Source organism: Carya illinoinensis, chromosome 3, assembly GCF_018687715.1.
Source record: "Carya illinoinensis cultivar Pawnee chromosome 3, C.illinoinensisPawnee_v1, whole genome shotgun sequence".
Taxonomy (NCBI): Eukaryota; Viridiplantae; Streptophyta; class Magnoliopsida; order Fagales; family Juglandaceae; genus Carya; species Carya illinoinensis.
In genome coordinates, this window is record NC_056754.1 from 13407746 (window position 1) to 13422245 (window position 14500).

Here is a 14500-nt window from a genome sequence, read left to right on the forward strand (position 1 = left end):
TAGCAGGCTGACAATTCTCAATTCCCAATGAAAATGCTCTTAGTGGGAACCAACAGAGACAACGCTTCTACGCATTGCTAATTGCAGAGAGGGAGAGACACAGAAAGGGGAGTCTGTGGGAGAGACTATAGCAACGACGACGGAGATGGGGTTGACCGGAGACTGTTCGGCCAGAGAATCGGAAGACGGCGACGGCGAATGTGCCGGTGGTGGTCGTATTGTGGTGGTGGGAGTCAAGTTGGACCCGCGTAGCCGGGAATTGCTCACGTGGGCTCTGGTCAAGGTGGCACAGCCTGGCGACCATGTCATTGCCCTTCACGTCCTAGATACCCTAACCGGTGAGTTCCTCTCTCTCTTTCTCTCTCTCTCTCTCTCTCTCTCTCTCTCTCTCTCTCTCTCTCTCTCTCCCTGTAGGTTTTGCTGAGTTGGGTTGGATTGACATTGATGCTAAATTTATGTTTCTACCCCTTATGTTGGTTGTTTCGGTTGTAGAGGGCACAGCGTCGCTTATCTCGCTCGTGAAGACGTTTGATTCCGTGCTCTCCGTGTACGAAGGCTTCTGCAACTTAAAGCAGGTCCGATTCCACTCTTACATTGTCGATTTTTACACTCATTTTGTGTCTCTGTGTTTGGTTGCTGAGAGAACGCAGGACAGTAGGATACGTTTTCTCGGTAAACAAACAGAGTTGGTGATTATTTTTTTTAATCTGAATTTCGGTTTTTTAGTCGGTGGGGTTGAGGATGCTGAATTGGGTGGAATGTGCAGGTTGATCTGAAGCTAAAGGTCTGTAGAGGTTCGACGGTCCGGAAAATTATTGTCAGAGAGACGAAATTGTACGGTGCGGCAACGGTGGTTGTGGGAACTTCTAAAACACATCAAACAATCAGATCATCGGCCTCGGTCGCCAAGTACTGCGCCAGGAAATTGTCCAAATACTTTGCCGTTTTCGCCGTTGAAAATGGCAAAGTTGTGTTCCAGAGAGTGGAAACTTCTAGTAACGCCAATAAATTGCGAGGTCGTAATTTACATTTATATATATATATATATATTTAATATGTTATGTGCGTATGTATGTATTTTGAGTCAAGATTAATACTCATATATGTTTATATTTCAAATTGATATAAAAATAATTATTTTTATTTTTTGAGTTTGGTTTATTTTTCTTGTGTGGAAGAAATAGTAATTTGCAATGAACTGTGGATACTTCATTAGTAACTAGGCAAGATTTTAGAACTAAATAATACGATGATGGCGCAGGAGGAGTAAATTTTAGCAAGGGTCCCGGGAGTGTGGAAAAATCCAGCTCGGTTCTGAAGAAGAAGACCCCAGAGGAGAATTGCTCGAGTTGTGCATCAAATTATCTATTGCCGGAGAATTGTGGAATCCAATCTACGGAAGAGTTGCCCGGAGATGGTGTACAGGACCATTCGTTGGCTTTGGTACCGTACCAATCAGCTGAGGTTGATGCAAATTCAAGTTCTGTTGTTGTCCAGGAGTCACCGGGTTTGGGATCTGGGTGGTCAATTCTTCGGCGGATGTTTCTACCCAAGCGGCAATGTGCGGAGAAATCTGCGAAAAGGACTTCTGTGTTTCAGTGGGTATCGAGATTACCGAGCTGGCATTCTTCAGCTGTGGTGTATCCTGGTCGGAAGAAGAGAACTTCTGATCAGGATGATGATAATTATTCCTCGCTTGACGAAGAGAGTGGTGCAATTGTGCCATTCGGATCTGCTGCTGTGTGTGGTCCTCTTTCCCCTTGCAATGCCATGGGTAGTCTTCCTAAAGAATTGTTAGGTTTACATGAGAAATACTCATCCATCTGCAGGCTGTTTACCTACCAGGAACTCTCGTCGGCAACCTCTAGCTTCATGCCTGGTTTGTATGCTTTCCTTATTTATGGACCTGGTTTCAAGTTTCCCTTAAATTTCTGAGTTTCTCTAATAAAGTCTGATTTGTATCTTTCAGAGAATCTGGTTGGTAAAGGTGGTAGTAGTTATGTTTACAAAGGGTGTCTTCCTGATGGCCAGGAGTTGGCAGTTAAAATTTTGAAGCCATCTGAAGATGTTCTAAAAGAGTTCGTTCAGGAAATTGAGATCATCACTACTTTACATCATAAGAACATAATATCTCTTTTTGGTTTCTGTTTTGAGGACAACAACTTGCTATTGGTCTACGATTTTCTTTCAAGAGGAAGCCTGGAAGAGAACCTTCATGGTAAACTGTCGTTTGGGTTCATCTGCTTGGAACGAGAGAAAATTATGTTGTATTCCCCCTATTTTTTTTTTCCTTCTCTTTTTGATTAATTGTAGGTACTCTGATTTAGGTAGTAAGAAAGGTGGAAAAGCATTTGGTTGGCAAGAGAGATTTAACGTGGCCATGGGGGTCGCTGAGGCGTTGGACTTTTTACACAACGGCTGTGTGGAACCTGTGATCCATAGGGACGTGAAATCCTCCAATATCCTTCTTTCTGTTGATTTTGAGCCACAGGTACTTTGAGTCTGTAACTTCCAATCTTTCTGCGACATTGTATGAATATTTTTGTGCTCATTTCCCTTCATCGTGCTTCTCCAGCTCTCAGATTTTGGACTTGCTAGTTGGGCTTCAGCGTCATCCCATATTACTTGTACTGATGTTGCAGGAACCTTTGGGTGTGTGATCTGTTCCCCTGTTCCTATTTTTCTCTTATTTTCGTGTACTTCTAACACTCACTTTTGTGGCAGTTACTTGGCCCCGGAATACTTTATGCAAGGCAAAGTGAGTGACAAAGTTGATGTCTTTGCATTTGGCGTTGTACTTCTTGAGCTTCTTTCAGGTAGAAAGCCAATTAACAGTACACATCCAAAGGATCAGGAGAGCCTAGTAATGTGGGTAAGTTCTTTCCTCTGTGTGAAAAACTGCGTTTTCAGGATTATTTACTGCTAATTGCGTTTCTGAATTTTTGCACCCAAAAAAGAAAGAACAGCTCTGAATTACAAACAAGCTCATCTTTTATTTTGTTTGCCTTGGTTCTGAAAATACCCTTGACTCATGTCAAATAATGTGGTTGATGTGATATTTAGGCACGGCCAATTTTGAACAGTGGGAAGTTTCCTCAGTTGCTAGATCCAAGCTTGGAAAATGACTATGACAATGATCAGATTGAGAGGATGGTTTTGGCTGCGACCCTTTGCATTAGACGTGAACCTATATTACGGCCTCAAATAAGCCTTGTAAATTTCCTCAACACTGCAATTTCCCGTTCGTAATGACGGTGTCTTCATGTTGAAATGTCCTGAATCTACTTGTTTATTTATCAATTTTTTTTTCTTTGCCACAGGTTTCAAAGCTTCTTCAAGGTGATGAGGAAGTAACAAGGCAGGCAAAGCAGCAACTCAGTACATCAGAAGAAGTTGACGTTTTAGATGGAGAATCATTTGTTGCTAACATCCAGTCCCATCTTAATGTTGCGCTGCTAGACGTTGAGGATGATTCACATTCTAGTAGTAGCAGTGAGCAAAGTATCTCAATAGAAGACTATCTGAAAGCAAGATGGAGCCGCTCATCTAACTTTGACTAAGTTTATCTGCAGAGGTTTGCAATTATGCAAGCAAACATTGTTCTTTTTCTGCATCCTGTTTCTTTTATCCCTTTTGTATATGCCTTAGTGTTTTGTATTTCCAATTTTTAGTTCAGTCACTTAGACTGGGTCTTGGAAGAGGAGGTTCTTTGCAAGAGGTTTGGCCCCCTCCTGGACTTGGTAGTTATGTCAAAATCCTTGTTTCTTTGGGCTGCGGTAAACGTAAAATGAGAGCATATATTACTTGTCATTGCGTTCATGTAAAGTGGTGAACAAGTGGATCTTTGTGCAGCTCCCTAGCTAACTTCTCTCTCTCATCTTCTGTAACATGACTTTTTCTTCTCTTTTTTCTATATGATGTCGTGAGCCTCCCTCATTGCTCTTTTTCCACTTTATTAGTATCCATATCTTTTCGGTGTTTCTCCATCAGTCATTTGATTCATATTCCTTTTCCATTGAGTTCCCCTGCTGAAGTGCATAGTTGGGAACCCTTTATTCATTGCGTATACTCTTCCACCTCCTAATATTCTTCTTTTGGATTCCTTGTCCACAAATGTGTTTTCGGGTTAAAGCTGTATCTCTAAAAGGTGGCAATGGTAACTTTCCTGACCACCCATACAAATAATATTATTGATTTGGGAAATTAACTAAATTTGTTACCAGATATGGTGTTTAGCACCTAAAATGTAAATATATGGGAGTCGCCATTTCAGAAACACTTTGGGAATCTCCAAATCTGGGAATGTCCAAATTCAAATTTTGGCCCAATATAGAGAGATATAGGATATGAAATCCAACCCATTAACTGCAGCAGAAAATTAAAACGTACACACAGCAAACATACAGCATTTTTATTTCCATGGCAAAATCCACGTTCCATGTGCTTCCAATGTTAAATATGAAGCCAGCTGTGACTCCTCTTCCACGCTATATCTTCATGTTGACGAACGGAGGTGTCCCGTTAGGATATTGCCACGTCAACAATTTAAGAACTTGATTTCCTGGTTGATTTGTTATCCATTATTATGAAAAGCATACACAAAATTGATGAAAATAAACAAACTCTTTAGCTGTTGGACCCTCGAGTTTTTCGTTTTTTAAAATTTTTAGCGATTGATGCGACATCCCCTCAGATTAGGATTGTCCTATTTATTATAATAAGTGCCTCATGATTATCTTGTCAATCTAGTGGTTATCTAATTTCTTTAATTTCTAATAAAAATGTTATTGTCCTATTTTCTCAGGAGTTGGTCGAGATCAGACTCCAGTTTCCTCGAGTTCTCTGCCAATCTATGCTTGTAAATTTGTAATGAGTCTTACCCGCTTCAATGAGTGCTGCATGCCATCCCTATAAATTAGGCTTCCCTTTAAATAAACAGAAAAGGTTAAGAATTCTAGGAATTAAAAAAAAAAAAAATGTGTGTTGGGTTCATACAAAGTGAAATAAAAACCAACGGTTGTTAATATTCTTCTGTTGTTCGGCTTCGTCTAAGGCCCTATCAGTATGAGTTGCTCCCATTGATTTCTCTCACAGCCTCGGCACATTGTTTTGGCTATCTACTCGTTCCCTCTGCACTTTTGACTTTAACTTGAATCGCATACTCCTCCATGGTGCAGTCATTCATGACTCGTTGGCCTAGCATGGCTTCATAATTGAAACCTGCTTATATTAATCAGACTGCACACTGCACCGGTAACTCAGGCGTTTGGAATCAGCTTCACCATTCCATTTATTGCAGTCTCCAACGTAATACCCCCTCTCACATCCTGGGTGGTTGTGATGCTCCTTGAATCGGGATCTCTTTCTCCGTAAATCCAATCCATGGACAATGGCAGGAACTCAAGGCCATCAAATTGATTGTGATTGAAAAGTGAAGTTGAGGCCAAGCATCAACCTGTTATAATCATGGTAAATAAGGCTCAAATTCTGTCCCGCCACAGGGGGTGTGAAGCATAAGAGGGAAAAAAACGCTAAAGCTTTGCAAACAAAAGCTACATGAATAGTATGAATTTCATTCAAGTTACACTAAAAACATAAAGCATATAAATGAATAGGAAGGCCTAGGATGGAGATCATAAGATTAATGATTCAGACAGATTTGAATCACAATACATGCAATTTATGGTGCTTCCTTGTGCAAATATGCATAAGAATCAACTTATACACGCTATTCAGTCATGAGAGAGAGAGAGAGAACACAATATAACTCCTAGTATGAGAACTTCGAACTGGATACATTGGAAACATCTTTGTAGGCAGCAGCTACTAGCACTGAAAGCCACTGGGAAAAATTTCAATTCTACTCACCAACAAAACTTAGATTTGTGAGGATTTGTGAGAACATTCTAAGAACAAGTAATCAGTTCTCAGTTTCAAACGTAACTTACTTTCCCACCAAGGAGAAAAAAGGTAAGGAAAAAGATAGAACCAGCACTCCATACTTGAATCTGATAAGTACTAGGGAATTATCATTAACTTGTACCAATTGTCTGTGCATTTGTTTTTTCCCTCCCATTTGTTTCATTGGAATAGTAAGAGCTCATTTAGAAGAAACATCAGCTCATCATGCATGGCACAGCTGACTTGGCCAAATCATTGGCTTAAATTCCGAGTTTTACTAATCCTATAGTTGGTTAACAGCAATAGCAATTGGCATCAACTCTGAACCAATTGTGATGATTTAAGGCTTAGAGCACAATTATTATCACCCAAGTCATGAAAATATATATTTTTTGATAAGTCCGAAGTCATGAAAATATTGGGCAGATATAATTCAAGTGCCAACATGCACTTGCCATGATTCATGTTTTCTATCTTACAATCACATTCCATTTCAAAATATAAATACCTTATTATCCTACAACCAAATTCTAAACCAACTTTCCAATAATAAAACGTGAAAAAGGTCAGGAGTACCTACTGATAGGAATACTTGACTTGGATCCACAAATAAATGGTGCATCATCTCCTATACGGCTTCAAATGATAATTTTGGAATTCTGAACCGAACGTTATCGACTCTTCATCAAGTTTCTTCTTCAATCTTCTCCAAGTTCTCAACATATCAGATTGTATGAGGCCCCTGTAAAGTGTCTCAAAAGTAACCTTTCGAGGAAGAAACCCCCTCTCTATCATCTCCACAAAAAACTGGCACGCCTCTCTCCATTTCTGTTTCTCACATAACCCATGAATCAACATCGTGTATGAATCCAAATCCGGTCCAACACCACTCTCTCTCATATCATTCCATATGTCTTTTACAGTCCCCATGCGATTCAACTTTAAAAACATACCCACTAATATGTTATATGTGTGCATACTGGGCGTACACAAACCTTCCTCCTTCATCTTCTTATACAACTTTAAAGCACTATCAGCATCCTTTCTCCCCCTATACTCCTTAAAGAAACAATTATAAGTAGCTGCAGACAAGCTAACCCCATTCCTCACCATTTCCCCAATCAAGTCCTCCGCGTCCTCAAGCCTCCCACACGAACAAAGACACTTGACCACCGAAGTGTATGTTGCCACACTTGGACAAATCCCTTTCTGCTTCATCAACGCCAACTTATCAAGCGACAACTCAGGCTTGTGCGATCGACTATACACATGAAGCACGATTGAAAAACTAGTCACATCTGGTTCAATCCCTCTCTCCCTCATTTCATCAAATACCTTCTCCGCATTCCTTATTGTCCTCTCAAACCTTTCCTCCGGGTGCAAACTTGCCCGCCGACATATCCCATTCAACAACACATTGTACGTGACCACATTTGGCTCAATCCCTCTACCCATCATGTCCTTCAAAAACTTCTCGCCCATATCAATCCTACCAATTTTGCACCATCCATATATCAAAATGGTATACATCTTCGTATCCGGCAAAAACCCTTGTTTCTTTTTGTTAAAAACCTCGGTTGCGACCTTAACGAACCCGTACTTGCAAAGGGTATCCAACAGAAAACAAAAATCTTCATCACTCGTCTTAGTTTGAGTAAAACCTTCAATGTCATCGAAAGCACGAATGGCTTGGCGTGTAAGACCTGCGGATATTAGTCTACGGATTAAGATCAAGAACGTGGTGGGAGTGGGGGAGAGGTTGCTTTGATCCATTTCTATAATAAGTTGCCAGGCTAGGTCGAACTGGCGGACTTTGGCTACAAGGTCAATGAGTAGGTGGTAGGAGGTAGGGGTGAGAGGTTGGGAAGGAAGGGACTTAGAATAGTTGAAAAGGGCGAAGGCAATCTTGGTTGAGTGTTTGAGGCGGAGGAGGGTTTGGTGGAGGAGTTGAGGGGTAAGAGCGATGCCGTGGAGCTGCAGAGAAGACTCCATGGCATGAAAGGGGTTATAGTGGTGGAGAAGGATCTTCGAGATCGATTCGGCATCGTTCGAGGGCTCGAGGATAGGGAGGTAGAGAGACGAGAAGGGGCGAACTTGGAGTCGGAGGGAAAGGAAGCGAGTTTGAAGCATCATCCTTAACGCCATTGACGACTGGTTTCTCTCTCACTCTCTCTATCGGACATATTCAGGACAGGTTATGCAAACCATATTCTCGTTTCCAAACATCTTCGTATGATTAGTGCTGCACAGTAGGGCTGTAGAGACGCTCCGGATAATAGTTTTTTTTATTTTTTATTTTTTATTTTCTATTTTTTTATAGTTAATAAATAAATAAATTTATTTTTCATATTTAGAAATAAAAAATTCTACTCGCAATCGTCCTGGAAACCCCGCGGCATTGGGTTTGATGTGGCAAACACAACGACGCCGTTTCTCTTTCCTTGAAGACAAAAGGGGCTCTAACACTTCTCAATATATTTTATTACGATTCATTATTTTATTATTATTTTTTATATATTTTTTACTACTATTTAATATTCTATTATTACTTTTCATCTATTTTTTTTTACTAATATTCACAACACACCTCAACATTTCTCAACACCCAAATCCTACATCCTCACGAAGCCTCGTCATCTTCTCCACAAAGTCACTGGCCCACAAAGCCGTAGCCCGCAACAACCCAGTCTTCATCTTCTCCACAATCAGTCTTCATGGTCTCCACCAACCCACGAACCCACGAACACCCATAGTCACTGTCTTTGTCTTCTCCAAGAAGCCACAGAGCCACAACCGGCCCCTTCGTCTTCTCCACGAAGCCTATTCTTTCTTCTTCTTCTCCTCCACCCAAATTTGAAATCCACGAACCTAGATCTGAAATCCCTTTTCCACAAAGCCCCATAGGATTCGAAAACCACATGCGCTGAAAAATGGGGGAGAAGTGATTTTTCTTTTCTTTTCATGATTCTTTTCAACCATGGAGAATTGGAGATTGCTTTCATTCCAATTACTTCATGCTCTAAAGAGCACCAAAAGATCTATCAGGAGTGGTCCAATTAAGCTGATTCAGGTACATTCACACCTTCTATTTAAATTTAGTTTTTTGCACCAAATTTGATTTCCATTTCTTGTTTGGTTGAAAGAATATTGAAGATTGTTTAAGTAAAAATCAATTCTCCATCTTAAGATTTTGAATTATAGGCTCACTGCATTTTGTGTATATTTGAACTATGCGTTTTGTTTAGATGGAGATGGCCGTATAACAGAAATGGTGCTACTAAGTTCTTCTCTATGTCCAATTTGTCCAGGCAAGATCTCAAATAGGTTTGATTTCATTAGTTTTCGTTCGTTTTCTTGCCAATATCTGTGAATCATTCGTTGCTTCAACTCAATTGATGAATTGGAAAATTGGTTTTGCAAATATTTTCACATTTCTGTAAATGTTTATCATGTTGCCCAGATGACTAACACAAGAGGGGGGGTGAATTGAGTTGTATTAAAAAAATAACAATTATAAATTAAATATACAATATAAAATATAAACAAAATACGAAATATCAATAAATATATAGAGTAAGGGTAAGAGAGAAGCAAACTCAGTATGTTAACGAGATTCAGCCTCACTGCCTACGTCCTCGCCTCAAGCTACTCTTTGAGGATTCCCAAATTCATTATTCAACCTCCTTCAGGTGGAGATAGAAACCTATTACACTTTTGAACAACACCGCTACAAAGGATCCGTGTAGAACACCCTCTATACTTGCAATCACCTTACAAGGGTTATACACACCCTTTTACTGATACAAGAGCTGATAGTGGGTAGGTTATCATAAAACACTCATCAATGAGTAGAATAAGAACAATACAGTGCAAACTATATCTCTCAAAATGAACAAGAATTAAGACTCAATGCTTAGAGAAGAGAGAATGAAAGCTTTGAATGAATGTTGTATGTTCTGGATGTTGTAAATGTGAAGCTCTCAAATGATCTATTTATAGGCATATGAGATTTCATATTCAAATTTAAAAAGATTCACATGTCAAAGACAACATCATTCACTTTTTTAAAAAATTCAAATAAAAGGTTCTTCTTTTTCAATTGTCAAAGACAACATCATTCATTTTTCAAAAACTTCAAATCTAATATTTTACTTTTGACATATGACAAAAGGAGCACACTTTACTTTTCAAAAAAATTCAAATCTAATATTTTACTTTTTGCATATGACAAAAGGAGCACACTTTACTTTTCAAATTTTTCAAACAAAATCATCTACTTTTTGTATAAATCAAAAAAAGCATCAATCACTTTTGAAAATATTCAAATAAAATATGCACATGTGAAAGATGACAATCAATCATTTTTAATATTTTTAACGTTCAACCCTTTAATCAAGGTATGCACATTTGAAAGATGACAATCAATCATCTTTCAAAATTTTCAAATTTAATTTTCAAAATATTCATGCACATGTAGAAAATGTATTTTAATGCTTTATGATAAAATATTAATTTTGAACTTTAATCCTAATTTTAAATTTTTAAGAGATTTACAACATTACTCTATGATTTTAATGTGACATTGTTCCCTTCTTGCTCATGCTTGTTTTCTTGATGTACTTGACTCCATTGTGTAGACAACTTGAGTTTGAGATTCCTTTATTCTTTGAATTCATTTGTTATCATCAAAATCTATGTGTAGATATATAATTACACAAAACTTAAAATCTTGGGTTCAACAATCTCACCCTTTTTTATGATGACAAATACTTGATAGAACCTGAAACCTGTATTAATATTTAAGCCCCCCCTGAGAATGTGCGTTAGTTTTTCAAGCAAAAGTATAAATATAATTCCAAGTATATATAACAAGTTTAGCAATTCAAATAATATTAATGTTCTAGTCTAACACTTCTCCCCCTTTTGGCATCATTAAAAAGGATCCGTAACAAGTAAATGGACTGAAGAAAACAGTGCGTTAGTAGACACTGTAGATAGTTGAAAAAACATTGGATCCGTCCGTGACCTGACAGGTGTGGCTGGAGATTTGAAAAAAATCGCTTGATGTTGTTGACAAACAAGATTGAAGGATCCGAGTTTCTAAGAAATGTCATTTTTACCGATCGGGAAAAAAATCACATTGCTCTTTGACTTAGATGATAGATCGTTTGGTTCTTTATGCTATCTCTATAAAATCAGTATTAAAGTTCATCCAATCCGCATTAAGTTTTCTTCTTATCTCTATAACTCATCTGTATTCTTTCAACATTCTCGTTTTAAGCCTTCTATTATTTTCTCAATGGCTCATTCTTCTAACATTTCTCTAGATCCATCCATTAGGCATTCTGCACCTCAACCTCCTGTCCTTTCTGCAGATGCCATTGGTGCCATGTTGCAGCAAGAAAATAATAATTTGTCTAATAAGTCAGATTCTGATGCTATCTATGACCTGGTGAGTCTTGGGACTCGCTACTCTTCCTCTATTATTGCTTTTTCCCAGCGGCTACAAGTCAGAGATCATGAAATTGAAAAGCTCAAAGAATAAATTGTTGTACTTCAACGAATTGTTCAAGAGTCTCACACAAAGAAAGGAATCATTTGGCATAAGAATAAACAATTGAAATTTTTATTAGATTCTTCATTCCGCTTACCGGTTCCCATGAATAAGAATGACATGATATTGTATGAAGAGAATGAGCGTCTCAAACATGAGGCTAAAAATCTCAAGTTTATATAAAAGTATTTAAAAAATCTATCTCTATTTTTATTGACTTTGGTCTATCTTTTAAGAGATATTCATAGTATGCATCATACCTATTTCTCTTCTGATCATACATAATCTATCTTCTGGTAAAGGTTTTGTGAAAATATAGGCTAACTGATCGTGTGTGTCTGTAAACTCTAGTACTATATCGCCTTTCTGCACATGATCTCGAAGAAAATGATATCTTATTTCAATATGTTTAGTTCTAAAATGTTGTATTGGGTTCTTTGAAAGATTTATAGCACTTGTATTATCACATTTGATTGAAATGTGATTATACATGAGTTTAAAATCTTCAAGTTGTTGCTTCATGTAAAGAACTTGAGCACAACAACTACCCGCAGCAACATATTCTGTCTCAGCAGTAGATAGTGCAACAGAATTTTATTTTTACTAAACCAGGAAACTAGTGCATGACCTAAGAAATGACATGTTCCATTAGTATTTTTTCGATCTATTTTACAGCCAGCATAATCTGCATTTGTGTAGCTGATTAGATCGAAAGATGTGTGCTTAGGGTACCATAACCCTAGGTTAATTGTACCACTAAGATATCTAAGAATGCGCTTAATTGCAATTAAATGTGATTCTTTTGGAGATGATTGAAAGCATGCACATAAGCACATACTAAACATAATATCTGGTCTACTGGCTGTTAAATATAATAAGCTACCAATCATACCTCGATATATCTTCGAGTCAACTGGTTTACCGGATTCATCTTTATCAAGTTTAGTTGATGGGCTCATTGGTGTTCCAATTTCCTTAGCACCTTCCATCCCAAACTTCTTCAGTAATTCCTTAATATATTTTGGTTGATTGATGAATGTCCTACTTTTTGCTTGCTTAATTTGCAATCCGAGAAAGAATGTAAGTTCTCCCATCATGCTCATCTCAAATTCTTCCTGCATAGTCTTAGCAAAAACTTGACACATATTTTCATTAGTAGCACCGAATATTATATCATCAACATAAATCTGAATCAAAAATCTGAATCAAAAGAATATCATCATTTCATATTTAATGAAAAGAGTTGTGTCGATTTTTCCTCTTGAAAAACCTTTTTCAATCAATAAACCACTGAGTCTCTCGTACTAAGCTCTAGGAGCTTGTTTAAGTCCATATAGTGCTTTTATGAGTTTAAAAATATGAGTAAGAATATAAATTTTTGATTCCTTAATTTGCGAAGTTCCTTCATAAGTAACTTCCAAGTTTTTCCAAATTTCTTTTGCCGTAGCACAAGTCATTATTCTATTAAACTCATTTCCATTGAGAGCATTAAATAATAAATTCATAGCAGTTAAATTCAAAGTATAAAATTTATTATCTTCACGATTAAACTCTTCTTCTTCCTTTTTGACTTTTACTCAATCAACTACTTTTGTTGGAATATAAGGTTCATTTACAATGCATTTCCAGATTTCTCGACCTTGAGCCTAAAGGAATATTCTCATTCTAACTTTTCAGAATGAGTAATTGTCTCCATAAAAGAGTGGAGGTCGACTGCTAGATTGACCTTCACCAAATGAAGCTGCAATGTTAGCCATAAGATCTTAACTCAAAAGATAGTTAATCTTATAACAGAGCTCTTAGTTCTGATACCAATTGTTGCCCAAATGACTAACACAAGAGGGGGGTGAATTGAGTTGTATTAAAAAATAATAATTATAAATCAAATATACAATATAAAATATAAACAAAATATGAAATAGCAATAAATATATAGAGTAAGGGTAAGAGAGAAACAAACTCAGTATGTTAACGAGGTTCAGCCCCACTGCCTACATCCTCGCCCCAAGCTACCCCTTGAGGATTCCTAAATTCACTATTTAACCTCATTCAGGTGGAGATAGAAATCTATTACACCTTTGAACAACACCGCTACAAAGGATCCGTGTAGAACATCCTCTATACTTGCAATCACCTTACAAGGGTTATACACACCCTTTTACTGATACAAGAGCTGATAGTGGGTAGGTTATCAGAAAACACTCATCAATGAGTGGAATAAGAACAATACAGTGCAAACTATATCTCTCAAAATGAACAAGAATTAAGACTCAATGCTTAGAGAAGAGAAAATGAAAACTTTGAATGAATGTTGCATGCTCTGGATGTTGTAAATGTGAAGCTTTCAGATGATCTATTTATAGGCATATGAGACTTCATATTCAAATTTAAAAAGATTCGCACTTCAAAGACAATATCATTAACTTTTTTAAAAAATTCAAATAAAATGTTCTTCTTTTTCAGTTGTCAAAGAAAACATCATTCATTTTTCAAAAATTTCAAACCTAATATTTTGCTTTTGACATATGACAAAAGGAGCACACTTTACTTTTTAAAAAAATTCAAATCTAATCTTTTACTTTTTGCATATGACAAAAGGAGCACATTTTACTTTTCAAATTTTTCAAACAAAATCATCTACCTTTTGTATAAGTCAAAAAAAGTATCAATCACTTTTGAAAATATTCAAATAAAACATGCACATGTGAAAGATGATAATTAATCATCTTTAATATTTTCAAAATTCAACCCTTTAATCAAGATATGCACATGTGAAAGATGACAATCAATCATCTTTCAAAATTTTCAAATTTAATTTTCAAAATATTCATGCACATGTAGAAAATGTATTTTAATATTTTATGATAAAATATTAATTTTGAGCCTTAATCCTAATTTCGAATTTTTAAGAGATTTACAACATTATTCTATGACTTTAATGTGACCTTATTCCCTTCTTGCTCATTCTTGTTTCCTTGATGTGCTTGACTCCATTGTGTAGACAACTTGAACTTGAGACTCCTTTATTCTTTGAATTCATTTGTT

At 37.1% G+C, this 14500-nt stretch overlaps 2 protein-coding genes across 3 annotated transcripts; one reads left to right on the forward strand and one right to left on the reverse strand.

The window, feature by feature from the left end:
- LOC122303353 lies at window positions 1–3950 on the forward strand. Its single transcript, XM_043115109.1, has 10 exons — window positions 1–338; window positions 493–575; window positions 767–1016; window positions 1262–1879; window positions 1970–2218; window positions 2328–2491; window positions 2576–2652; window positions 2725–2872; window positions 3064–3213; window positions 3321–3950. The coding sequence occupies exons 1-10, from the start codon at window positions 146–148 to the stop codon at window positions 3558–3560; spliced, it is 2172 nt and encodes a 723-aa protein (XP_042971043.1). The 5' UTR covers window positions 1–145; the 3' UTR covers window positions 3561–3950.
- Window positions 3951–4889: 939 nt separating this feature from the next.
- Window positions 4890–8151, reverse strand: LOC122303354 (pentatricopeptide repeat-containing protein At2g13420, mitochondrial-like). 2 transcript variants are annotated; one of them, XM_043115111.1, is made up of 2 exons: window positions 6478–8151; window positions 4890–5455 (listed from the first exon to the last, which is right to left on the reverse strand). In XM_043115111.1, exon 1 carries the CDS (start codon window positions 8044–8046, stop codon window positions 6523–6525), a length of 1524 nt encoding a protein of 507 aa, XP_042971045.1. In that variant the 5' UTR covers window positions 8047–8151; the 3' UTR covers window positions 4890–5455; window positions 6478–6522. The 2 variants fall into 2 exon arrangements, with proteins under 2 accessions (XP_042971045.1, XP_042971044.1); XM_043115110.1 differs by having other exon boundaries at window positions 6482–8150.
- Window positions 8152–14500: the final 6349 nt, after the last annotated feature.

Excerpts from the sequence above, each read along its gene's own strand:
- LOC122303353 (XM_043115109.1), top strand. The coding sequence starts at position 146 with ATGGGGTTGACCGGAGACTGTTCGGCCAGAGAATCGGAAGACGGCGAC. Across the intron at positions 2,653-2,724 it reads GATGTTGCAGGAACCTTTGG|TTACTTGGCCCCGGAATACT; the intron begins GTGTGTGATCTG and ends CTTTTGTGGCAG. Across the intron at positions 3,214-3,320 it reads TACGGCCTCAAATAAGCCTT|GTTTCAAAGCTTCTTCAAGG; the intron begins GTAAATTTCCTC and ends TCTTTGCCACAG.
- LOC122303354 (XM_043115111.1), bottom strand. The coding sequence starts at position 8,046 with ATGGCGTTAAGGATGATGCTTCAAACTCGCTTCCTTTCCCTCCGACTC.